This window comes from Choloepus didactylus, chromosome 3 (assembly GCF_015220235.1).
Source record: "Choloepus didactylus isolate mChoDid1 chromosome 3, mChoDid1.pri, whole genome shotgun sequence".
Lineage (NCBI taxonomy): Eukaryota > Metazoa > Chordata > Mammalia > Pilosa > Megalonychidae > Choloepus > Choloepus didactylus.
The window spans coordinates 201,312,750-201,338,674 of NC_051309.1; the positions used below are offsets into that span (position 1 = coordinate 201,312,750).

The 25,925-nt window shown below is 37.7% G+C and overlaps 1 protein-coding gene across 1 annotated transcript; it reads right to left on the minus strand.

Moving 5' to 3' along the window:
• Positions 1–252: 252 nt before the first annotated feature.
• CCDC110 (coiled-coil domain containing 110) lies at positions 253–23,919 on the minus strand. The gene is given in 10 exon segments (XM_037829116.1): positions 253–1,223; positions 1,225–1,268; positions 1,270–1,839; positions 1,841–2,668; positions 3,307–3,366; positions 3,462–3,569; positions 4,814–4,879; positions 5,196–5,251; positions 23,366–23,470; positions 23,860–23,919. Coding segments are annotated over 10 exon segments (2,526 nt in total). The 5' UTR covers positions 23,870–23,919; the 3' UTR covers positions 253–544.
• Positions 23,920–25,925: the final 2,006 nt, after the last annotated feature.

Below are 25,925 nucleotides of genomic sequence, written 5' to 3' on the forward strand. Positions count from 1 at the left end.
TTACAAGTAGGGTAAATTTGAGACCCTACACTGTTCTTGACAATATAAAAATATATACCTAATTCTCATTTCTAATCTTAAAAACTAGTTGAATCAATTACAAGGTATTTTTAATCATATGCAAAAGTGAATTTAAAATTATTTTGTGGGAAATAAAGGATTAGACAAAAGTCTTTGAAAATTTGATTTTAGTAATTTATTTACATATCTTGGATGGAAGCAATTGGTACAGTTTACTTGGAATTCCTGGGGAAAAAAAAAAAAGAGGATTTTTTTTTTTAAAGCTGGAGTGCTAATTATACTTTAGAATAATAAAAAAATTAACCTGTTCACTGCCAAAGTTGCTTGGTGCCTATACAAAGTATGTAAGTAACTAATATAACATGAATTTTGTCAAAAGGGCAACATTTCCAAATAATTCCAGCTTCTAATAAATTGGATTCAATTCTTACAAAACTAGATTGTGTTCATTTTAAAGTTTCCTTATTTTTTACTGTACTCTAGCTAGTGCCTAATAGACTAAAAGAATTTAAACACATATCTACTAATATATCACAATATACATACCTTTCAAATCAGGAGCTACAGGCCTACTCCTAGGACTAGAAGTTTCTTCATAAGTATCATGGTTGTCAAAATGGTATTTCTCCCTTCTTGACATGTAAGCCATTTTTGATGGATCATTATGCTGACTACAGATTTTATCACTTAAATTTAAATATTCTCGTTGAAGATTCCGCATCTCAAACTCCAAGGTATCTCTTTCATTCTCTATACTTCTAATATAATTTTCTAAAAGCACTTTGTCTTCAGTAAGCCTACTGATGCTGTTCTCAAATTTTATATTTTCTTGACTATGTTTTTTTAGTTCTTCTTTTAGAATCTGATTATCTGCTTTAATTTCTATTACCATTTTTGACAACATTTCACATTCCTTCCCCATTTCAGACAAGCTATTCTTATAAATACTTGCTTCTGACTTTGCATTTTTTATTTCTTTCAGAAAATTCTCTTCTGCAGTAGATTGGTATGTTTGAATATTCTCAACTTTTCTCTCCATCATTTGTCTAGCAGCAGTAGATTCTTGTAATGTTGTTTCAAGATTAAGTTTTTCATTTTTAAATGTTTCTATTATTTGAAGAAGTGTCTCTTGTTCCGTTCTGGCCAATCTCTCTTTCTCTTTTAGTTTTATTATCTCCAACTGATTCTCTTTCAGTTCATTTCAAGTGAGCTTTCTCCTTTAAAAGCTGGTGTGTTTTTTTCTCTACACATTTCTTTTTCATCTTGTATTAATAGAATTTTTGTTTTCATTGATTCCATTTCAATATTCATTCGATTATTTTCAGTATTGACAATGGCCATATCATTTTGAGTTTTGTGTTCCTTACTTTTTAGCTGATCTAATGTTTCTATCATTTGTTGCTTCTCCAAGGAAAGTTGACTGTTTCTTTCCTCTAGACTTTTATTTTGGCTTTGGAGAACATTGTATTTACTACTTACTGTTTTCAACTCTTTAAGACATGCTTTTCCGTCTTCTTCTGTTTTAATTAACCTGGACTGAATAGTGTTCTTTTCTTCAACCAGATTTTTAAATTGCTTTTCATATGTTTCAACTTTCTGTATCAGAGATTGTGTGGTAGAGACAAGAGGTTTTATTCTGGTTTTAAGAGCTAGATTTTCATTCTCCAGTTCAGTTACCTTTTTCTGTATCATCATGGATTCTTTTAGGTAATTTTGTAAGTACTGAATTTTTGCAACACACTGCTCAGTAACAGAATTGGCTTTGGATGTTTTTCTCATTTTCATATCTGTTGATCCTTGTTTTACAACAAATGGTTGCCCTTTCTTTGTTTTTCATTTCATGTTTTGCTTGGTCAAAGAATGACAGTCCATCTGTGGGAACTCTGGAGTGGAATTTTAAATCTGTAATATTCTTGCCAGTGATAGAAATCTCATTTTTCTCATTCTTCTTTACCTTATGTGTTTCACTCTTAGATAATTTTTTACATTTTCTACAAAAAGTCACATGGAATTTTGACACTCTTTCCCTGAGTGGGAGTAATTTATTTACTAATGCCTCTAATTCTGAAATTCTCTTTGATTTTATGTCTTCATTTAAGTCACCTTCTATATTTTCTTCCTTAATAAAATTAATATTTTTCTTGTGAATGGGGGAGAGGTCATTTTTATCATTACTTTGAACATTTGTATCAGTTTTTAAGGTTTTAAGTTGATTTGTAAGTATGAGTTCCCTATCATGTGACTTTTGAAGTTCTTCCTTCATTTGTTTGATAGAATGGCAAATATCATCTAGATTTTCACAAAATCCATGCTTGAGAAAAGGCACAGTAATTTTGGATTCATCCAGAATTACTGTATTAGCTTGGGACATCACATTTTGAGGTATGTTAGGATGAAAACTATAAAGGTTATTACAATTCTTCAACATGTCAGAATTTTCTGAAGGGTTCATAATTATGTTTGAAGCTGAATTATCTGTTGAAGTTAATATGTCCTTGAAATGTACCTGGGTTGGAACATCTATACCTTGTGAGAGACTGTTAGCACTATCGCTACTGAATTTTTCTTCCACTGAACGAAGAGTCCTAGAATCTTCAAAATGATGAATTTTCTCCATAGAAAGGATTTCTTCTTGATTCTCTATAGGCTAATAATAATAATAATAATAACAAACACTATAAATGTACTATCATTTATCACATGACCAACAACTTAAGATAATATTTTGTGGAAGATTTATTTGTACAACTAAAACAAACATCCATTTCTACAGCAATGAAGCCTATGAGTATGATTCATTATCTCCAGAAAACTTTAACAACAGCTGTGAGATCTGTAACTCTGGTCTTCACAATTTGCTTAGAAATTGCTCTTATTTCCTTAGGGGATGGTGTTCATAGGCCAACCCCTCAATTTCAGAAATAGAAATTTATCATCCCTCAAGACATACCCAAGATAGAAGCAACAGGTCAAATGGGAGTCTAAGGAAAATGAGTATTTGTCAACCATGGCTTGAATTCCTAGCTTCAGATGGTTCTAGGGTTGTGACTAGATAATACGAGTTCTAATCAGTATGGACATAGTGACTCCAGTTTGGAGCTGTTCTGGGGAATTCACCCCATGTCTAGGTCAATTCTAAAAGAAGAAAAACCCTTAAGTTGAAAGATAGGTTATAAAAACTGCCTTCTATTTCAATTTACTTAGGAATCTTTGGATTAGTTCAAATGCTCCTCCATAGACTCTAAGAGAGACAAGAAAATTTAAGAAATTTGGAAGTAAACACACATCTTTTAGGGTTTTCAGGACAGGAATTTCCTTGTTTTCATCTCTGGCAGTCCATTCTTCCTGTGAAAAAGGAGAATGTGAAGGTGAAGAGAAACTGATTGTAGAAACATTTTTGAAGTACCTAAATATAGAAATGATTTGTATAAAAAAAGTACCAAAGTCTTTCCAATGTGTGTGCCGAACAGATTTTTTTCTGAGCTGAATTGTGGGTTTTCTACTTCGATAATGCTTTTATTCAGTATTTCACTGATTTCAGACTGTACCTTCAAAAGATACATTGAGAATGTTAGAATTTGATTTCAGATTTATAAATTTAATGAACGTACAGGCATAATGGATATTATTGAAAGGTACCTTTTTATTTCCTGCATATAAAAATTCTTTCCCATCATATAGAATATAAAAAGTGATTTTTAATTTATAATAGCTATCATAAAAGAATCCTTGAGAAAATTATGCCTTTATTATATGATTATAAAATTGAAAGAAAATTTAGTAAAGACAATAAAATTTTACAAACTATATTAAAGTAATTCTAGATGTTTGATTTTTAGATTGTTGAGGAAATCAGAGACCTTCGATCTCTGTCATCAGAATGGAATCTATTCTGCCACCCTCAAGAGGACTTTTTCTCTTTCTACTTCCTTGTAGTTGCTTTTAGTTCAAAAATATTGAGAGGAACTTTCTATTGGGTCTTTAGTGGATATGTGTTATGTTATGCACCCCCAATATCCACATTCCCTATCCTTCTGTTAACACTACCCCTTATTTCTTCTGGAGAAAGTCCATGTGCCTTTGGTGATACAGCCTTCATTTCTAGCTCCAGGATGGGCATGTGACACAGAACTAAGTAGTAAGAGCATTGCATCCCTCTGGGCAGTGAATGGTTCAAGGATTGCATATGACCCAATCTGGGCTAATCAGAATCAGGCCTAGGACCTTAGTATAAACTACTAAAGAAAGCCATGCTCTCTTCTTTGCATGACTTGAACCTGGAAGGTTAAAGATTTAGAACTTCTAGCAGCCCTTTTGTTACCACATGGAGTCCAACACTCCAATACTGAGGAAAGCAGAGCCAATATGGAGTGAGACTTGGATCTGATGACATGAGTCCTGAGCATAAGGATTAAGCCATTCCTGAAGTGAGCTATCCCTAGGATTTTCAGTTATCTGAGCTAATAAATTACATTTTTTTCCTAAAGTCAGTTTGAGTTAGATTTTATATCACTTATATGAAAGAGTGGTTATTTGTAGTTCTATATATACGTAGTGCTTTGGGTATGTATTCAAAAAAATTAGAGAGCTCTTTCTTTGGCTTATTTCCAAATAAAGATATGACAGAGAGAGAAGAATGTAGTTTCCTCAAAACAAATTTTGAGGCTGGAATATGTTGTAGCCTCTATTATATAACAATCTGTATCAATTAATCAACTGGCTGGTTATATTAGCCTAGAAGAGGGGGATGATACCTTAAGTTTGGATATTTCCTATGCATAAAGAAACATACCATGCTAACATTCTGCAAAGTCTGCATTCGGAGAGCCTGAAATGATTCCAGTTGATGCTGAAGGGCCTATAACAAAATTAAACAAGGCACAAAATTGAATATCTTTACGTAGATGAATATTCAGGTAGTTAGGTAGATATTTAGGTAGATGGATTGTTAGGTTTTTAAAAAATCTCCCTTTGTTGCCTATTTATTACCAGAAATGATCACATGAGAGTCAAATGACTGACATTCTTAGTCATTCCTGCTACAACCCAATGGACTTTCATGAAGATTTGTGGTGATAAAGTGGAAGAGCCCATATGCATTTAGGAAGTATGTATTCTGAAACGGATCAGCCATTACATAGGTTTTTAGAGATGAAAAAATGAAATATACTCACTTTCAATGCTGATTGTGGTTGGATTTGATTTTCTGATTCTGATATACAGCTATAGTCTTAAAAGCAAAATTGAAAAACATGTGATTTAATCCTTAAGTTTTATTTTTAAATATCTGTAATAGAAAGCAGTCTCCTAACTTTCCAGGGTAGTGAAACAAAGATATAATGAGAACACTGATTCAAATTGCAAAGAATCCAATGCAAGTTACATAGTAAGTGTAAGAAATAATTCTCGTTTGACTTAAAATACCTGCTTGAGGTTGTAGTAGTGTTTTTAATTTTATAATAAACCATTAACTTATAACATTGATCTTGAAACTCTCAAGCACTCAAATACCCTTGTTTGTTCTTTTCTGGGATAGGAACCATATTCTTTTTGTGAAAAACTAATAATCCTTGGCTTATGGGAGACCCCTGGCAAAGTACCGTATGGGACTCAGTCTCTATGAAATTTCTGTAAGATATTCCCGCCCCCCCTTTATCATGGGAAACAAATTGGATTAACAGATTGTAATTTTTGTCTTGTTTTTAAGCAAAGTACTATAAAGGTCTGTATGTTCCTTCCTAGAAGATAGATTATAGATCTGCAACAGGGGAGAGTCTATATAATATTTGCAAATTTCCTGACATACATCCTCATTGAACATATGTTAGGCTACTTGTTTGCTTCTGAGATATTTTATTAAAGAATTAAAAACAATTTCCAGTGACTTGAATGAAAGGACAGCTGTGATTGGATATTATCCTGGGCTGATAACTTCTGCCCTAAGAGAAGGTTTTAAAAAAGGTCAGCATGTCTTCTCCTTTGGAGTTGCAGATGCTACAGAGGTGGGTTGCACAGGCCAGGCACACCCTCTGCTGTCTGATCCCCATCACTGAGAGCAACACTGGTTCAGAGCCCTGAGCCTTTCCGCCAACTGAAGAATCCCACCATTAGTCAGAGGGCAGGGAGGGGCAGTGAGTCTATCTGGAGATTTCATTTTAATGGGAATGAAGTGATAGCCACACTCTGAGTAGTCTGAAATGTTCATCTCAGAGAGAGAAAATGGAATTGGGATAAGGTCTGGATCAGTGCAGGAAGGCATCCTGAAGATTTTCAGACCCCGAATAAACTCGTCTAATGAATTCAAATAGACCAAAGTGCAAATCAAAAAGAATACATCATCTAGAATCCCACCACCCAGAACTAACCGTTGTTAATTTTAGACGCCTATTCTTCAGTCAGCTCTGTATGCATATATGTGGAAAAATTAGAAATGATTTTCAAACAATGGGATTGTATCATGCATCCTACTTTTAAAGAAATTGTATTGAATTTGTATTTACTTGAGAATAAAGAAAATTTTAACAGAATAAAGAAAAATCAGAAGTAGTCAAAGTTATCACTAAAATTCAGACATTTTTTACTACATGATAATTTCTTAAAAGATTTCTCTATGCTTATGAAAATATATTATGAAAAGGACCAAGAGATTAGAAACTTTAAAGTTTTTAATAACATATATTTCTATTGTATTCAATGTTGATTTACTTCCTTCCAAGAAAGATGACAAAATTCTTCCACATCTACTCCCCATTCCTCTTGATATTTCCAAGTTATATTATTTTCACACTTTGAGGTTTTAAGGTGTTTACATTCTTTTCTGTAACCATAATTTTCACAAACTCTATATTTAAACCTAATGGTAGGATTTTATTCTTGTAAATGTTTTCAGCCTTCAAATTTATTCTTAATGGCATTACTGTTCACAGTTCCACCTCCTGCCTACTCCTGCAGCAACAACCTCCCTTTTCTATACAGATTTTCTTTGTCTCATTAGGAGATTAATTAGCAATCTCAAGGCTAAATACAGGATTCCTTTCATTAAAATTGAGTAAGAAATATGGAGAAAAGAAATCTAAAAATTTAATAAAGAGATACAACAAATATAAAAAGATTAAAAATAAAAAAAAATGAGATTTATATGTCTTCTGCATGGTTTTTTTTTTCCTTTCTCCATTTCTTCTTTTTTCGGTCCCAGTGTGAGTGCATAGCTAGCACGCTGCTGCTTTCCATATGGTTCATGTTTAACCTGAGAAATTCTTTTTATTATTTCTATTTTCTTTGACTTAGTGTAGATGACTTCATTTGACATCCTTCCGTGAGTCCCAGTGGTTTATTCTTCTGAGCTACAGTTTCAGATTTGGGGTATTGTCCTATCTATTTTATAGCCTAAAAATTGGGTGAGGAAGTCTGGCAGAGGAGAGATGAGTTGGAGCTTTTGCTGAAGATACGGTGTCTGCCGATGTGTTGTTTTTGTTCCCTGAGACTTTCATTAGAAATATAGTAGGAAGTGTATCCTCTTTCTATAGGGAAATACTCTCTTGATGTCATCATTCCTTCAGTTCAGTGTGGAGCCCTGGAACTAAGATTAACATGTATTGTTGTGCAGGTTGTTCACTGTACAAAGGCTCCTGGCCAAGAGCATAAACTGAGGCTGAAATCTGGCCGATGCTCCATGCAGTTAACCATACCCTGTGTGAGTTTGCATCCTTTTTCTAATCCATACACAGGCATTCCTGAGCTAGTAGCAGCCCTACCCAGAACCTCTTCTTTTCTTAGAGCAAAGTAAACCCCTGTGGATCAGGCTCCAGGTTTACCAGCTGTTCCTTTCTACTCACTCAAACCTCAATTAAGAGGAAGAGAGATATTTTCTTTGTTTTTATCAATATTTAGAGTGAGGGCATTAATGAATGTTTTTAGTTGTTGAAGTGCTTTATTGCTTCTGAAAGTCACAGACAGAATTAGGGGCCGGAATATAGTTTACTTTGCCAGAATCTTCTGTTTTTATCTTTGACCTCAATCTCAAATTTTATGTCCTGAGGGGTGTTTCTTCCTTCTTCAGCTGTTGCTTGTGAAGTTTCTGTGGGCTTTCTAGCATTTTTTTATTCATTTCATTTGATTCTGGGGAGGGAGGTCTGGGATTTTCCTTTGCTCTAAAATCTACCTGGAAGTTTCAAATAATTTTTATGACTTAGTTATTTAGCTTTATTTGTTTTACTTGTTAGCAATTCATTCCTTCAATATCATTCATTCAAATATTGGATGTGTCTTGTTTTAGGTGCTATAGATACAGCAATGAATCAGACAGACACAGTTCCTGCTCTCATGGTGTTTACAAGTTAAGGAGTAGACAAGAAAAGAAAACGTAAACAAAAAAGTTAATAAACAAGATACTGTTAAGCAGTGATAAATAACACAAAGAAAATAAAATAGGCCAATATGATTGAGAATGAGTGGAGCTAGGGACAGCATTGGAGAGGGAGGTGAGGAAAAGGCCTTTCTGGCAGCCACTCAGTGCCAAGACTCACATAAAAGAAGTATATGATGAGATGGCGGAGTGGTGAGGTGTACGTTTTAGTTACTCCTCCAGGGCAGTAGGTAGAAAGCCAGGAACTGCGTGGACTGGACACCGCAGAGCAATTTGACTTTGGGCATACTTCATACAACACTCATGAACGCGTGGAACAGCCAGTATCAGCGAAATCTGTAAGTTTTTGCGGCCAGGGGACCCGCGCCCCTCCCTGCCAGGCTCAGTCCCGTGGGAGGAGGGGCCATCAGCACTGGGAACGAGGAGGGAGAACTGTAGTTGCAGCTCTTATCGGAAACTCATTCTACTGATTCAAACTCCAAACACAGACAGACTGAGACCAGACACTGGAGAATCCAGGAGCAGCCAACCCAGCAGAGAGGTGATAGGGATAGCAAAAACAGCAAGGAAAACCCAAAAATAAAAGCAGAGACTTTTTGGAGTTCTGGTGAACACAGAATGGGGAAGGGCAGAGCTCAGGCAGAGTCAGGCTCATATGCAAATCCAGAAGGCAATTTTCTTTGTCTGAAAAGCCAGTTTCTCTGCTCCCTGGATCATTCCTTAATGGCCCTAATCTCCTTGTCTCTTAGCATTTCAATAGCCCATCAGATCTGCAAGGAGGGCCCTTCTTTTTTTTTTTTTTTTTTTTTTAATGTTTTTCCCTTTCTCTAAAGCAATTACTCTAAGAAGCCCATTACAGAACGCCTCAAAGACTTACAATTTGGGCCCAGACAAGAGCAGAGCTAAGAGAGCTCTGAGACACAAGGCAGTAAGTCCAGTGGCTGAGAAAATTCACTAAACACCACAACTTCCCAAGAAAAGGGGGGTGTCCCCTCATAGCCATCTTCCTGGTGGGCAGGGAACACTCCTGCCAGGCACCGGCTCCACAGCCCAGAGCTGCCCCAGACAACCCAGTGTGACGGGAAGTGTTTCCAACAACACAGGCACACACCACAAAATCAGGCATGGACATTAGCCTTTCCCACACCCTGAGTTGGTTGTCCCAGAATTGGGAAGGTGGAGCAGTGTGAATTAACATCCCCATTCAGCCATCCTTTCAGCAGACTGGGAGCCTCCCTACACAGCCCTGCAGCCCAGAACCACCCTGGGGGGATGGTGCTCACCTGTAACATAGCACAGTCATCCCTCAACAGAGGACCTGAGGGTGCATGGCTTGGAATAGGGACTCACTCGCAAGTCCCAGGGGCCATACGCCAATACCAAGGACTTGTGGGTCAGCGGCAGAGACAAACTGTGGCAGGACTGAATTGAAGGATTAGACTACAGCAGCAGATTTGATTGTTAGAGCCACGCCCCTCCCTGATGGCTCAGACATGACCCATATACAGGGCGGGCAACACCAACTACACATGCAAGCTTGGTGCACCAATTGGACCCCTCAAGACTGACACCCCCACTCACCACAAAGACAAAGTGGGGGAGAACTGGCTTGAGGGGAACAGGTAGCTCGCAGACGCCACCTGCTGGTTAAAGTGTTCTACACAAAGCTGTAGATCTGACAAATTAGAGATAAGGGTTTTAATTGGTCTACAAATCCTAGAAGAACCCTATCAAATAAAGTAAATGCCAAGAGGCCGAAAACAACAGAAAATTTTAAAGCATATGATAAAACCAGACAATATGGATAACCCAAGCCTAAGCACCCAAATCAAAAGATCAGAGGAGACACAGTACTTGGAGCAATTAATCAAAGAACTACAGATGAACAACGAGACCATGGCACAGGATATAAAGGACACGAAGAAGACCAGAGAAGAGCATAAAGAAGGAATTGCAAGAGTAAATAAAAAAAAAAATAGACGATCTTATGGAAATAAAAGAAACTGTTGATCAAATTAAAAAGATTCTGGTTAAAGACTAGAGGAAGCTGAACAGCGAATCAGTGACCTGGAGGATGACAGAATGGAAAAATGAAAGAAAGAAAGAATGGGGAAAAAAATCAAAAAAATCAAAATGGACCTCAGGGATATGATAAATAATATAAAACATCCAAATATAAGACTCATTGGTGTTCCAGAAGGGGAAGTGACGGGTAAAGGACTAGGAAGAGTATTCAAAGAAATTGTTGGGGAAAACTTCCCAAATCTTCTAAACACATAAATACACAAATCATAAATGCTCAGCTAACTCCAAAAAGAATAAATCCAAATAAACCCACTCGGAGACAAATTCTGATCACACTGTCAAATATGGAAGAGAAGGAGCAAGTTCTGAAAGCAGCAAGAGAAAAGCAATTCACCACATACAAAGGAAACAACATAAGACTAAGTAGTGACCACTCAGCAGCCACCATGGAGGCGAGAGGCTGTGGCATGACATATTTAAAATTCTGAGAGAGAAAAATTGCCAATCAAGAATTCTTTATCCAGCAAAGCTCTCCTTCAAATTTGAGGGAGAGCTTAAATTTTTCACAAACAAATGCTGAGAGAATTTGCTAACAAGAGACCTGCCCTATTTGAGATACTAAAGGGAACCCTACCAACAGAGAAACAAAGAAAGGAGAGAGAGATAAGGAGAAAGGTTCAGTACTAAAGAGATTCAGTATGGGTATGTTCAAGGACATTAAGAGAGAGAGGGAAAAAATATATATGACAAACATAAACCAAAGGATAAGATGGCTGACTCAAGAAAAGCCTTCACAGTAATAACATTGAAAGTAAATGGATTAAACTCCCCAATTAAAACAGATAGATTGGCAGAATGGATCAAAAAATATGAACCATCAATATGTTGCATACAAGAAACTCATCTTAGACACAGGGGCACAAAGAAATTGAAAGTGAAAGGATGGAAAAAAATATTTCATGCAAGATACAGCCAACAGAAAGCAGGAGTAGCAATATTAATCTCAGATAAAACAGACTTCAAATGCAAGGCTGTTATAAGAGACGAAGAAGGCCACTACAGACTAATAAAAGGGGCAATTCAACAAGAAGAAATAACAATCATAAATGTTTATGCACCCAATCAAGGTGCCACAAAATACATGAGACAAACACTGGCACAACTAAAGGAAGCAATTGATGTTTCCACAATGATTGTGGGAGACTTCAACACATCACTCTCTCCTATAGATAGATCAGCCAGACAGAAGACCAATGAGGAAACTGAAAACTTAAACAATTGGATAAATGAATTGGATTTAACAGACATATATAGAACATTACATCCCAAATCATCACGATACACATTCTTCTCTAGTGCTCACAGAACTTTCTCCGGTATAGATCATATGCTTGGACATAAAACAAGCCTCAATAAATTTAAAAAGATTGAAATTATTCAAAGCACATTCTCTGACCACAATGGAATACAATTAGAAGTCAATAACCATCAGAGACTTAGAAAATTCACAAATACCTGGAGGTTAAGCAACGCACTCCTAAACAATCAGTGGGTTAAAGAAGAAATAGCAAGAGAAATTGCTAAATATATAGAGACGAATGAAAATGAGAACACAACATACCAAAACCTATGGGATGCAGCAAAAGCAATGCTAAGGGGGAAATTTATAGCACTAAACACATATATTAAAAAGGAAGAAAGAGCCAAAATCAAAGTACTAATGGATCAACTGAAGAAGCTAGAAAATGAACAGCAAACCAATCCTAAACCAAGTACAAGAAAAGAAATAACAAGGATTAAAGCAGAAATAAATGACATAGAGAACAAAAAAACAATAGAGAGGATAAATATCACCAAAAGTTGGTTCTTTGAGAAGATCAACAAGATTGACAAGCCCCTAGCTAGACTGACAAAATCAAAAAGAGAGAAGACCCATATAAACAAAATAATGAATGAAAAAGGTGACATAACTGCAGATCTTGAAGAAATTAAAAAAATTATAAGAGGATACTATGAACAGCTGTATGGCAACAAACTGGATAATGTAGAGGAAATGGACAATTTCCTGGAAACATATGAACAACCGAAACTGACCAGAGAAGAAATAGAAGACCTCAACCAACCCATCACAAGCAAAGAGATCCAATCAGTCATCAAAAATCTTCCCACAAATAAATGCCCAGGGCCAGATGGCTTCACAGGGGAATTCTACCAAACTTTCCAGAAAGAACTGACACCAATCTTACTCAAACTCTTTCAAAACATTGAAGAAAATGGAACACTACCTAACTCATTTTATGAAGCTAACATCAATCTAATACCCAAACCAGGCAAAGATGCTACAAAAAAGGAAAACTACCAGCCAATCTCCCTAATGAATATAGATGCAAAAATCCTCAACAAAATACTTGCAAATCGAATCCAAAGACACATTAAAAAAATCATACACCATGACCAAGTGGGGTTCATTCCAGGCATGCAAGGATGGTTCAACATAAGAAAATCAATCAATGTATTACAACACATTAAAAATTCGAAAGGGAAAAATCAAATGATCATCTCAATAGATGCTGAAAAAGCATTTGACAAAATCCAACATCTGTTTCTGATAAAAACACTTCAAAAGGTAGGAATTGAAGGAAACTTCCTCAATATGATAAAGAGCATATATGAAAAACCCACAGCCAGCATAGTACTCAATGGTGAGAGACTGAAAACCTTCCCTCTAAGATCAGGAACAAGACAAGGATGCCCGCTGTCACCACTGTTATTCAACATTGTGCTGGAAGTGCTAGCCAGGGCAATCCGGCAAGACAAAGAAAAAAAAGGCATCCAAATTGGAAAAGAAGAAGTAAAACTGTCATTGTTTGCAGATGATATGATCTTATATCTGGAAAACCCTGAGAAATTGACAATACAGCTACTACAGCTAATAAACAAATTTAGCAAATTAGCGGGATACAAGATTAATGCACATAAGTCAGTAATGTTTCTATATGCTAGAAATGAACAAACTGAAGAGACACTCAAGAAAAAGATACCATTTTCAACAGCAACTAAAAAAATCAAGTACCTAGGAATAAACTTAACCAAAGATGTAAAAGACCTATACAAAGAAAACTGCATAACTCTACTAAAAGAAATAGAAGGGGATCTTAAAAGATGGAAAAATATTCCATGTTCATGGATAGGAAGGCTAAATGTCATTAAGATGTCAATTCTACCCAAACTCATCTACAGATTCAATGCAATCCCAATCAAAATTCCAACAACCTACTTTGCAGACTTGGAAAAGCTAGTTATCAAATTTATTTGGAAAGGGAAGATGCCTCGAATTGCTAAAGACACTCTAAAAAAGAAAAACGAAGTGGGAGGACTTACACTCCCTGACTTTGAAGCTTATTATAAAGCCACAGTTGTCAAAACAGCATGGTACTGGCACAAAGATAGACATATAGATCAATGGAATCGAATTGAGAATTCAGAGATAGACCCTCAGATCTATGGCCCACTGATCTTTGATAAGGCCCCGAAAGTCACTGGACTGAGTCATAATGGTCTTTTCAACAAATGGGGCTGGGAGAGTTGGATATCCATATCCAAAAGAATGAAAGAAGACCCCTACCTCACACCCTACACAAAAATTGACTCAAAATGGACGAAAGATCTCAATATAAAAGAAAGCACCATAAAACTCCTAGAAGATAATGTAGGAAAACATCTTCAAGACCTTGTATTAGGCGGCCACTTCCTAGACTTTACACCCAAAGCACAAGCAACAAAAGAAAAAATAGATGAATGTGAACTCCTCAAGCTTAGAAGTTTCTGCACCTCAAAGGAATTTCTCAAAAAGGTAAAGAGGCAGCCAACTCAATGGGAAAAAATTTTTGGAAACCATGTATCTGACAAAAGACTGATATCTTGCATATATAAAGAAATCCTACAACTCAATGACAATAGTACAGACAGCCCTTATAAAATGGGCAAAAGATATGAAAAGACAGTTCTCTGAAGAGGAAATACAAATGGCCAAGAAACACATGAAAAAATGTTCAGCTTCACTAGCTATTAGAGAGATGCAAATTAAGACCACAATGAGATACCATCTAACACCAATTAGAATGGCTGCCATTAAACAAACAGGAAACTACAAATGCTGGAGGGGATGTGGAGAAATTGGAACTCTTATTCATTGTTGGTGGGACTGTATAATGGTTCAGCCACTCTGGAAGTCAGTCTGGCAGTTCCTTAGAAAACTAGATATAGAGTTACCATTCGATCCAGCGATTGCACTTCTCGGTATATACCTGGAAGATCGGAAAGCAGTGACAAGAACAGATATCTGCACGCCAATGTTCATAGCAGCATTATTCACAATTGCCAAGAGATGGAAACAACCCAAATGTCCTTCAACAGATGAGTGGATAAATAAAATGTGGTATATACACATGATGGAATACTACACGGCAGTAAGAAGGAACGATCTCGTGAAACATATGACAACATGGATGAACCTTGAAGACGTAATGCTGAGCGAAATAAGCCAGACACAAAAAGAGAAATATTATATGCTACCACTAATGTGAACTTTGAAAAATGTAAAACAAATGGTTTATAATGTAGAATGTAGGGGAAGTAGCAATAGAGAGCAATTAAGGAAGGGGGAATAATAATCCAAGAAGAACAGATAAACTATTTAACGTTCTGGGGACGACCAGCAATGACTATGGTCTGTTAATTTCTGATGGATACAGTAGGAACAAGTTCACAGGAATGTTGCTATATTAGGTAACTTTCTTGGGGTAAAGTAGGAACACGTTGGAAGTAAAGCAGCTATCTTAGGTTAGTTGTCTTTTTCTTACTCCTTTGTTATGGTCTCTTTGAAATGTTCTTTTATTGTATGTTTTTTTTTTTTTTAATTTTTTTCTCATACAGTTGATTTAAAAAAGAATGGAAAGTTAAAAAAAAAAAAAGAAAAACAAGGAAAACAATATGTAGTGCCCCCTTGAGGAGCCTGTGGAGAATGCAGGGGTATTGGCCTACCCCACCTCGATGGTTGCTAACATGACCACAGACATAGGGGACTGGTGGTTTGATGGGTTGAGCCCTCTACCATAGGTTTTACCCTTGGGAAGACAGTTGCTGCAAAGGAGAGGCTAAGCCTCCCTATGGTTGTGCCTAAGAGCCTCCTCCCGAATGCCTCTTTGTTGCTCAGATGTGGCCCTCTCTCTCTAGCTAAGCCAACTTGAAAGGTGAAATCACTGCCCTCCCCCCTACGTGGGATCAGACACCCAGGGGAGTGAATCTCCCTGGCAACGTGGAATATGACTCCCGGGGAGGAATGTAGACCCGGCATCGTGGGACGGAGAACATCTTCTTGACCAAAAGGGGGATGTGAAAGGAAATGAAATAAGCTTCAGTGGCAGAGAGATTCCAAAAGGAGCAGAGAGGTCACTCTGGTGGGCACTCTTATGCACACTTTAGACAACCCTTTTTAGGTTCTAAAGAATTGGGGTAGCTGGTGGTGGATACCTGAAACTATCAAACTACAACCCAGAACCCATGAATCTCGAAGACAATTGTATAAAAATGTAGCTTATGAGGGGTGACAATGGGATTGGGAAAGCCATAAGGTCCACACTCCACTTTGTCTAGTTTATGGATGGATGAGTAGAAAAATAGGGGAAGGAAACAAACAAACAAACAGACAAAGGTACCCAGTGTTCTTTTTTACTTCAATTGCTCTTTTTCACTTTAATTATTATTCTTGTTATTTTTGTGTGTGTGCTAATGAAGGTGTCAGGGATTGATTCAGGTGATGAATGTACAACTATGTAATGGTACTGTGAACAATCGAATGTATGATTTGTTTTGTATGACTGCGCGGTATGTGAATATATCTCAATAAAATGAAGATTAAAAAAAAAATGTAGGGGAACTAGTGATAGAGAGCAATTGAGGGGGAATGATAATCCGACAAGAACAGATAAGCTATCAAGGGTAAATTTAATCTTCTGGGAATGCCCAGGAATGACTATGGTCTGTTAATTTCTGATGGGTATGGTAGGAACAAGTTCACAGAAATGTTGCTATATTAGGTTATTTTCTTGGGATAAAGTAGGATCATATTGGAAGTAAAGTAGTTATCTTAGGTTAGTTGTCTTTTTCTTACTCCCTTTTTATGGTTTGTTTGAAATGTTCTTTTATTGTATGTTTTTAAATTTTTTATATATAGTTGATTTAAAAAAAGGAGTTAAAAAAATAATAACAACAACAACAAAAAGTATATGAATCAATGAGATGATGTCACATACATTACGTACCAGGCACAGAAGCACTTGGTATGAGGTCTGTTGTATATTAATTGCTAAATGTTAGTTAATAGTAATAATAACAGTAATCTTGAGCATAGCAGTACCAAAATAGTGCCTACCTGGAACGTGTTTATGGAATTGTTGAAGGCATAAAATTAATACCAACAAAACAATTTAAAGATCACAAACCGGAGTGGCAAGCAGAGTATGATTAGGGCCTCTGATGCACAGACAGTACTTGATGGGTATGACTGTAGGAGACTTCAGCTGAGAATCCCAAGTAACAAGAAGGATCCGGCCATTTGAACATCTGTGGGGAGAGCTTCTGAGCAGAGTAAACAGCGAAGTCTTGAAGCGGAACAAGTCATCTGTCTTTGCAGAGCAGAAAGCAAGCCAGCATGGCCATATCTTAGTGAGCAGATGGGACCACAGGGTGATATGAAGTCAGAGGGGAAGAAGCAGCTAGATTATATAAGGCCTTGCAGCCCAAGCTAAGGGGGTTGGCTTTTATTTTAAGTGAAGTGGGAGCATTGGAGAGTTTTAATCATGAGAATGACTTTTTCTGACTGAAAAATTTTAAGGATCACTCTGCTGCATGGCAATGGTCCAAGTGAGATATGAAGGTATCCTGGACTAGACGGCAGTGGGAGAGGTGGACAAAAACAGGTGAATTCAGGATATATTTTGGAGATAAAGCCAGGAGCATTTGCTAAAGGACTGAAAAAAAATCAAGGATGACTGCTAGGTTTTTGGTTAGAGCAGATGCATGAATGATGGTGTCATTTTCTGAAATGGAAAAGAATGAGATAGAAGCATATTTTAGGAGGAAGACAAACTGTTTTAGATATCTTAAAGTTAAGTTGTCTGTTGGACAACAATATAGAGATATCAGGTAGACAGGTGGATATGCCAAGTAGGCCAGTCTGATTCTGGGGAGCAGTGAGGACCATGACAGTGTGCTACATGGAGGCCACTGCTGACCTAGACAAGGGAAGTTTCCCTGGCCTGACAGGCACAGAAGCTTTAGAGGAGAATGGAATGTTAAGATTTGTGAGCAATGAGTATGGACAACTCTTTGTAGTTTTACTGTGGAAGGGAATAGAGAATAAGGTAGATATTGGAAGACATGCAAGGGTCAAAAAAGAGTTTTTAAAACTTGTTTGTTTACTGCTGGAATCATATAGTAGAAAGAGAGGAAATCAATAATTCTGGAGAATGAAGGAGGCTAATTGCAGAAGCTGAGTATTTGAAAGTTCCAGAAGAGATGGGATCTACAGGAACTGATCTTTGATTAAATAGGGACAATTCTTCCATTGAAATTTGGGAAGACAGAGAACATGGGTACCCAGGCAGCTAAGTTAGAAAATCTGAAGGTTGAAGATGAGGAAGTTTGGGTTTGATTGCTTCTATTTTCTTTTCATACAGTGTGAGATCATGTTATGAGTTGAGAGGTGGTGGAGAGTGTTGGAGATTGAGGAGACAAGAGGAGTAACTCTTACAAAAGGTTTGAAAAAGAATTTATTGGAGAAATGAGTTAGTTTTCCAAATAGAATCAAGTGCTCACTTTAGATCCATGGTATGACTCAAAGTGAATGTTTTACTCCAACGATGTTCAGATGTTTCAGTGAAGGCATAGTGTAGGCCGAGTTGGATTTATCCATTTTTTAAAGCTACCTAAATAATTTTGTTTTTCTTACTAGTTTCAGAGACATTGGCTGCTACTTATTCTCAAAGGAAAAGGTCATTTTAAAATTTAGCTATACTTAAAGAACCACATAGAATTATGTAGTTCTAGAACTGGAAGGGGAGTTACCAGTCACTCAAAGAATCACAGGAGAGAGAACACAGCACACTTCACCATTTATTAAGTCCCTGATAAATATACAATATCAGAAGGTGTATAGGCTAAGTGGAAGATATGGTACCAACTCTCAAGAAGCTTATTTGGATGCAAGAAATATTATTCACATTATATTCAATTAAAATTCTCTGTCAAAAGTGAAAAAGAACATAGCTATCAGTGGGATGACTTGAGGTAATTAAGGTAAAGACATGGGAAGTTTATTCTGAAGCCTGCAGAAAATTATTTCATATTCAATGCATACAGAAAGTATTGAGGACATACCTCTAGCTAATAGACTAAAAGAACAAATAAGTTTTAAAAGGGCAACATGGTAATGACTTTTTAAAGGATCTTAGGCACGCTGCAGTCAAAGATTTGTAATTCTCATTTCCAAATACTGGATTTTTGCTATGGCGGTTCAAGTTCATTCCTAGAATTAACTGCTTTGCAAAGCCTTGTGAGGTGCGGTGGCCCTTGCATGAGGCACTGTCATGGTAATTATGCATGTGAGCTATGGAGTCAGAATGCCTGGATTTGCATCCTGGCTCTGCCACACACTAGGTGTGAGGGGTAACTCAAGGCAAGTGTTGAACTGCTGTGTGTAGTTTGTAGGTAAAGGTCTTAGCATAGTGCCTGTTATGTAGTAAATGCTCAAGAAATATGAACTCTAATCATTATTGAAGAGGCAAGGGTGTTACCAGTACAACGTTTCAGTGCATTTGAAATTTCCAGCTGAGATGGAGGAGAGGGAAGGCTGCTCAGAATGCTCCAATGATTCCCATTTTTGCTCAGAGCAAAACCTGAAATCCTTACATGGAACTACCAGGCCTGCCTCCCCATTTTTCTCTCTCAACCCATCCCTACTAACCTCTGCCTTTCCCAATTCTTCTCCATATACACTAGCTGTTCCTCAAACCTGCCAGGCATGCTCCCACCTCAGGGCCTTTGCAGATTCCCTTGCCTCAGCCTGGAAGCATGTGCTTTCCCCAGAGATCTGCACTGATTGCTTCCTTACCTCCTTCTGGTCTTTACTCAGATGTCACCTGTTAAGAGAGGTCTTTTCCTATTAAAAACTATTTTAGCTATTAAAAACTAAACATTCCCCACCTACCTCTGACACTCCATATCCTTCTTCTATACCTTACTTTCCTCCATAGGATTTACTCCCATCTGTGGCAGACTGAATTATTTACCCTAGAAAAAAACAAGTTCTTAATCTTAATCCAAATTCTGGGCCTTATAAAGAAGACCCAGAAGTCGCAGAAGCAAGAAAGGAGAGCACATCACTATATGACACAAGGAAGAGATGCAAGCCAAGGAAGCTGGCAAGCCATCACCAGCGTGCTGCTGACCCTGGGGTGGGGTGGGGGGAGCCTTCCAGCCTTGGAAACCATGAGACAATAAATTCCCATTGTTTAACTCAATCCATTGTGTGGTATTTATGATAGCAGCTCTGACAAATTAAGACACCATCCTACACACAATATCCTTTGTTTGTCTGTTCCCTCTACAAGAAGGTAAACTGAAAGAGGGTGCTGTTGGATCCCCACCACCTAGAACAATATTTGATACATGGCAGAAGCTTAAAAATGTTAGATGAATGAATGAATGAATGAAGGTTTGGGTAGAACAGAATGCTAGGAACAACACACCAGAAATCCTGAAGTTCAAAAGTCTCTCTCCCATACTCGTTCCAATAAGTGAAGCTTTAATTAGTTTAAGTACTTGTTCCAAAAGCAAAGAGACACCAGAAATATTATACAGCTTTTTGAAACTTGTCATTGCAAATCAGGTCAATATTTTGTTGTTTTAGTACTCAAGGGATGGATCACTTGGTGAAAATGATGTGCAAGCAAGAGAACAGAAATAGGAACAGAGTCACACCTCCTAATTTTGCCTTTAGTTGTAGGCAGAAAATCACTGCCATCCTTGACTAAACCTGAGGTAGGATAACCATCATTTATTGAGTCCTTTCTCTGTGCCAGACCCTGCACTTGTAACCACTATGCTATAGTAAGACTGTTAACATTTTTTTAAACTTTTTATTTCTAAATACTTTCAAACTTATAGGACAGTTACAAAAATAATACAAACTCCATACATACCCATACCCCTTCCCCCCCCCACCCCTCCCAGATACCCAGATCCATACATTTTAACATTCTGTCATGGTTGCCATATTGTTCTTTCTATCTATCTATCTATCTATCTATCTATCTATCTATCTATCTATCAAACCTAATCTAACCTATCCATTTTCTGAACACTTGAATGTAGATTGTATACATCATGCTCCACAAACATTTAATACCACCACGTACATTTCCTAAGAACAATGATATTCACCCATGTAATCCCTTCATGTGTGATTATCAAGTTCAAGAAATTTAATATTGATGTAAAGCTTACTGTCTATATTCTAATTTTTCCACATGACCCAATAATGTCCCTTTGAGCCTTTTCTCCTCTCTTGCTAGATCTCATCCAGGATCATGTATTGCACTTAATTGTCATTGTCTTTCTTTTTCCTTTTTTTGTAAATGTGGAAACATGCCAACAAAAACTCCCCCATCTCAACCATTCCCAAGCATCCCATTCAGTGGTATTAATCACATTCACAATATTGTGGTACACTCACCACCTTCTATTGTTAACACTTTCCCACCTCCCCAGACAGAAACCCTACACCCATTACGCAATAACTCCCCATTCTGTCTGTCTCCTGCCCCTGGCAACCTGTAGTCTAATTTCTGTCTCCATGGGCTTGCATATTCTCCAATATTTTCTTTGTAGTTCCCATAGGACCTTAATGTCACATTCTAAATCTAAAACACTCTTATTTGTTTTGATACCAACTTAGCTTCAATATCAATAGTATACACAAATTATATTCCTCTATCCCTCTGTTCCTGTCTGTATGTACTTCTTGTCACTTTTATACATTATGAGTCCAAACCCACTGATTTATCATTATATTTATGCACTTCCCTTTCTTATCCTATAGGAAGTAAAAAAGGAGTTACAAACCAAAAATACAATAGTACTAGCATTTATATTTACCCATATCAATACTCTCACTGGGGATTTTTATTTCTTCATGTAGTTTTGATCTATTGTCAACTGTCATTTCCTTTCAACCTGAACTCTCTTTAGCATTTCTTATAGGACCACTCTAGTGGTGACCACAAACTCCCTCAACTTTTGTTTATCTGGGAATGTCTTAACCTCTCATTTTTTGAAAGACAGCTTTGTCAGATATACAATTCTTGGTTAGTGATTTTTGCTTTCAGCACTTTGTATGTCATCCCACTGCCTTCTTGCCTCTATGGTTTCTGATGAGAAACTGGCACTTAATCTTATCAAGCCTCCCTTGTACTGACACGTTGCTTCTCTCTCATGTCTTTCAGAACTTTCTTTATCTCTGGCATTCGACAATTTGATTATAGTATGCTGTAACGTGGATCCATTTGGGTTTATCCTATTTCGAGTTGGCTGAGCATCTTGGATGTGCATATTCGATGTCTTTCATTAAATTTGAAAGTTTTCAACCATAATTTCTTTAAATCTTTTCTGCCTCTTTTTCTCTTTCTTCTTCTGAGATTCCCACAATATGTCTATTGCTACACTTAATGGTGTTCCATAGATTCCTCAGGCTTGGTCACTTTTCTTCATTCTTATTTCTGCTCTTCAGATTGAATGATTTCAGTGGTCTTATCTTTGAATTCACTGGTTGGTTCTTATTATAGCTCCAATTTGTTGTTGAACCCCTCTAGGGAATTTTATATTTCTGTTACTATAGCTTCAGCTCCGTTTGGAACCTTTTCATAATTTTCATCTTTCTATTGATATTCTTTTTGTGTTCATCTACATTTTCCTGATTTCCTTTAGTTCTTTGTCTATGTTTTCCTGTAGCTCTTTGAGCATATTTAGGATCATTTTTAAAAAAGTCTTTGTCTGGTATGCCCCAGGACTGGTCCTCCTCATGATGGTTTATAATATTTTAATCCTCTTCTTTGCCTGGGCCATCACTTCCTTTTTCACTGTATAGTGCTAACATTTTGTTGAAACTGGACATCTTGATATTTTAATGCGTCATCATTAGAATTTAGGTGCTGAGGTGTCTGTTCCTTAAGCTTGTACCCAGCTAGTGTTATCATAGAGCTTTCCCTGAATACCAGCAGCAGGGTAGAATTTGCTTTTCTCTCTCATAGAGATGATAATGATAATGAACACTAGGCTCCTCACTTCCACCAAACTTCTGTGTTGTCAGATTCTCCTAAACCTAAGAACTTAGTCACAGTTTATGTGGAACTTGAAAACTGTAGCTTTGGTTATTTCAAACATTCTCCTCCTCCCTACAATATTCTATAGTTCACACATATTTACTGTAAAAACAGTTTTCTTTAGAAAAAGCTTTTTTCTTTTTTTTTTTAGTATGTGTCCAAATAATCAGCAATTCTTATTTGGTATTCAGAGAAGCAGTCTAGCAGTCTAGTATCTAGGCCTGGACTCTGGAGCCACCCAGCTGAATACCGGTTCTGTCATTTGCTAGCTGGGTGATCCTGGGGAGTTAGTTATCCTCTCTGTGCCTCAGTTTCTTCACTTGTAAAACGGAGATAATGGTAGTACCTACTAAACAGGGTGCTTGTAAGGATTAAATGAGTTGATACACTTTAGTGTTTAGAACAACACCTGGCACAAAGTAAATGTGCAGTAAGTGTTAACTATTAGACTCATAAATATACCGGTTAGGCTGGTGAATGTAAGCAAGGTACCCGGTGGCCTCGGAGATTTTACCTGGTTCACTACCACCACTTTCCTTTACTCCCTCAGAGGAATTTAGGATCTTGGACGCTGAAAGGAGAACGGAGTCAACTTCATCGCCTTCCTCAAGATGCTTTTCTGTAACGGAACCACGCATGCGTTTGGTTTTGTTGGCAGTAGGGGGCGAGGAACCACCGCGAGCTGGGAGGCGAGGCGAGGAGATTCCGGAAGTGGCCGCCCCAGGAGGCCACGGGAGGGCGCTCTGGGGCCACCCAGCGGCAGCGGGTCGGCGGAAACGGGGCTTGAAACGGTAACAGTGCGAGGAGATAGACGGAGGTGATGTTTTCCTCCTCTGGCTGAGAAAGCGACGTGCGGCTACTTAAGAACACCCGCTTTCCAGACCCGACCTGGGCAATACCGAGGGCTCCGGGATGAACGGGCCGGGGCCGAGGAAGGCGGCGTTGCCTATCACCCCTCCCCTTCCCACGGCTCCCCATCAAGGGACAGCCCCCTGGCCTAGTTCTTACCAGGGCTCATTTCTGCTGTCCAAGAGCTCTCTCTCCAACTGCCTCCCCCCCACGCATTCCGCTCAGTCACTTCCGCCCAGGCATCCCGTTGCCTGGTAACGGCGTGGCCGGGACGCTGCGCCCCCACCCTCGCCCCTTTGCGAGCGGACGTGGGGTGGGCGCGAGGGAGGGCGTGGGGAGGTGGACGAGGGTGCGATCGGCGGTCGCGGGTTCTGGGCCGGGGTCCTGTGTCCGGCTTCAGCTCCGCGGGAAGCTTTCCCTTTGCTGAGAACTTCCAGTCCAGAGCAGCAAGAATCCCATTTCGGCGTTTTCTCCCGCGTCTGCCCTGCTGAGCAGAGTTTGGTCTTGGTCATATTCTGATTTATGACTACCGGGCTACTTGGACCAAAGCTGTGTAGAGAAAGGGGAAAGTTCGGAGGCAGGCAAACAACTAGGACCCCCTCTTCCATCCCACCCCCAACCCGTTTCCTTGCTCACCGTTTTACTGTTTTGTTATTCCTCTTATTTCAACCCACCCATCAGTAGTTTCAGCATTTGGGAATTTGAAGGGCCCAAGACCAGTATTGGTCTTAAAAGGACTTTTGTTGCCTGTGGTTTAAAAAAAAAGACTCAAGTCCAATAATGGAATTTAAATAACAATGTATTAAATTACAACAGTAAAGCTATTGCAGAGGCGACAGTTTTCATCTGTCAAACCATACTAATTTCCTTTGCACCTGACTAAATAAACCGTTTACAAAAGATCAAAATTGCACTGGAAGCTGGAGCTTCAACTGGTGACTGGTGGGCATGGCTGTGGTCATCTCGTCCTGATGCCAGAAAATAGTGCTCCTTACTAAAACTTTCAAATCAGTGTATGTTATTTATCTCTCAATAATAACGAATGCAAATAGAACTTAAAATAATTGAAAATTTAAATCTAATAATTAGAAATTTAAAGCTATCATGGTATACTAATTGTTGTAATTACATGATTTGCTTTCATGGAAATGGAATTCTTTGTGATAGCTTCAGTGTTTACATGTTTCCTATAGAAATGGTCTCTAGAAAATTTGACAGTCTTTCTTGCAGATGACTTTAATAAATTGTATTTTTGGGGGTCCAAATTAATTTTGGTGATTGGATGAAGTTAACTTTTTTCCAGAGAGCTACAAAACTTTTCAGCAATGTGTCTGGTAAATTACTACTCAAACTAAATTGTAGTACTTTGAAGGGAGAATGTAGGTAAAAAGCCACTGAATTTTAACAGCAATTAATTTTTGTACTGATGAAATTTCCATAACATATAAATGTTATTTAACATTATATATTAATCTCTAATAATATATTAGCGATCTATAATTATCTCTAATTTGTGTGATATTTGTGGATTATGATGATAAATGAAAATGGTTATTAGAAATTTCTTGTGGATTTGAATGGGAGGACTCAGCTACCCCATTTAGTATAGAAAATTAAGAGCAGACAAAAGGAGTTACAATATCAAACTTAAATAGAAACTTGCCTTAATAATTTTGAGATACTTCCTAATCAATACATCAGTCAGAAAATGCCTCTTTATTTGCAAGCACAGCTTGTTTTAGATGTTAGATCAACAAAGACTTTTGATTATGAACCTCATTCCTCTTCTGTAAATTAAATCACATACACATGCCTATAGATACACATACATATATTCTCAGAACCAGAAACTTAATTTGACTACCATCAGAAAGTTATCGTCTTTAATGCGTTAAAGACACATCTTTGGAGTCAGCAAAGTTATAATAAAGTTTAAGACAAATGTTTTAAATAATAAATATTTCTGTAATACGATGATTCCACTTCTGCCAACCCCCAGAAGAGGCTCTTTGTTGTAGAGTCTTACCTGAAAATTGTGTGTTCATTGGTGAGAGAGAATCTGGAAATGGTAACAAGAGAAAAAACATATCTTTAAAACATGGAAGTGAGTGTGGACCCAACTCTTTTTGGGCGTTCACTGAACTTAGGAAATTTAGGTCGAGGGATGTCTTATCTGCTTACTCGTGTCCACATAAAACCACTGTCACTTTTCACAACTTTCTCTG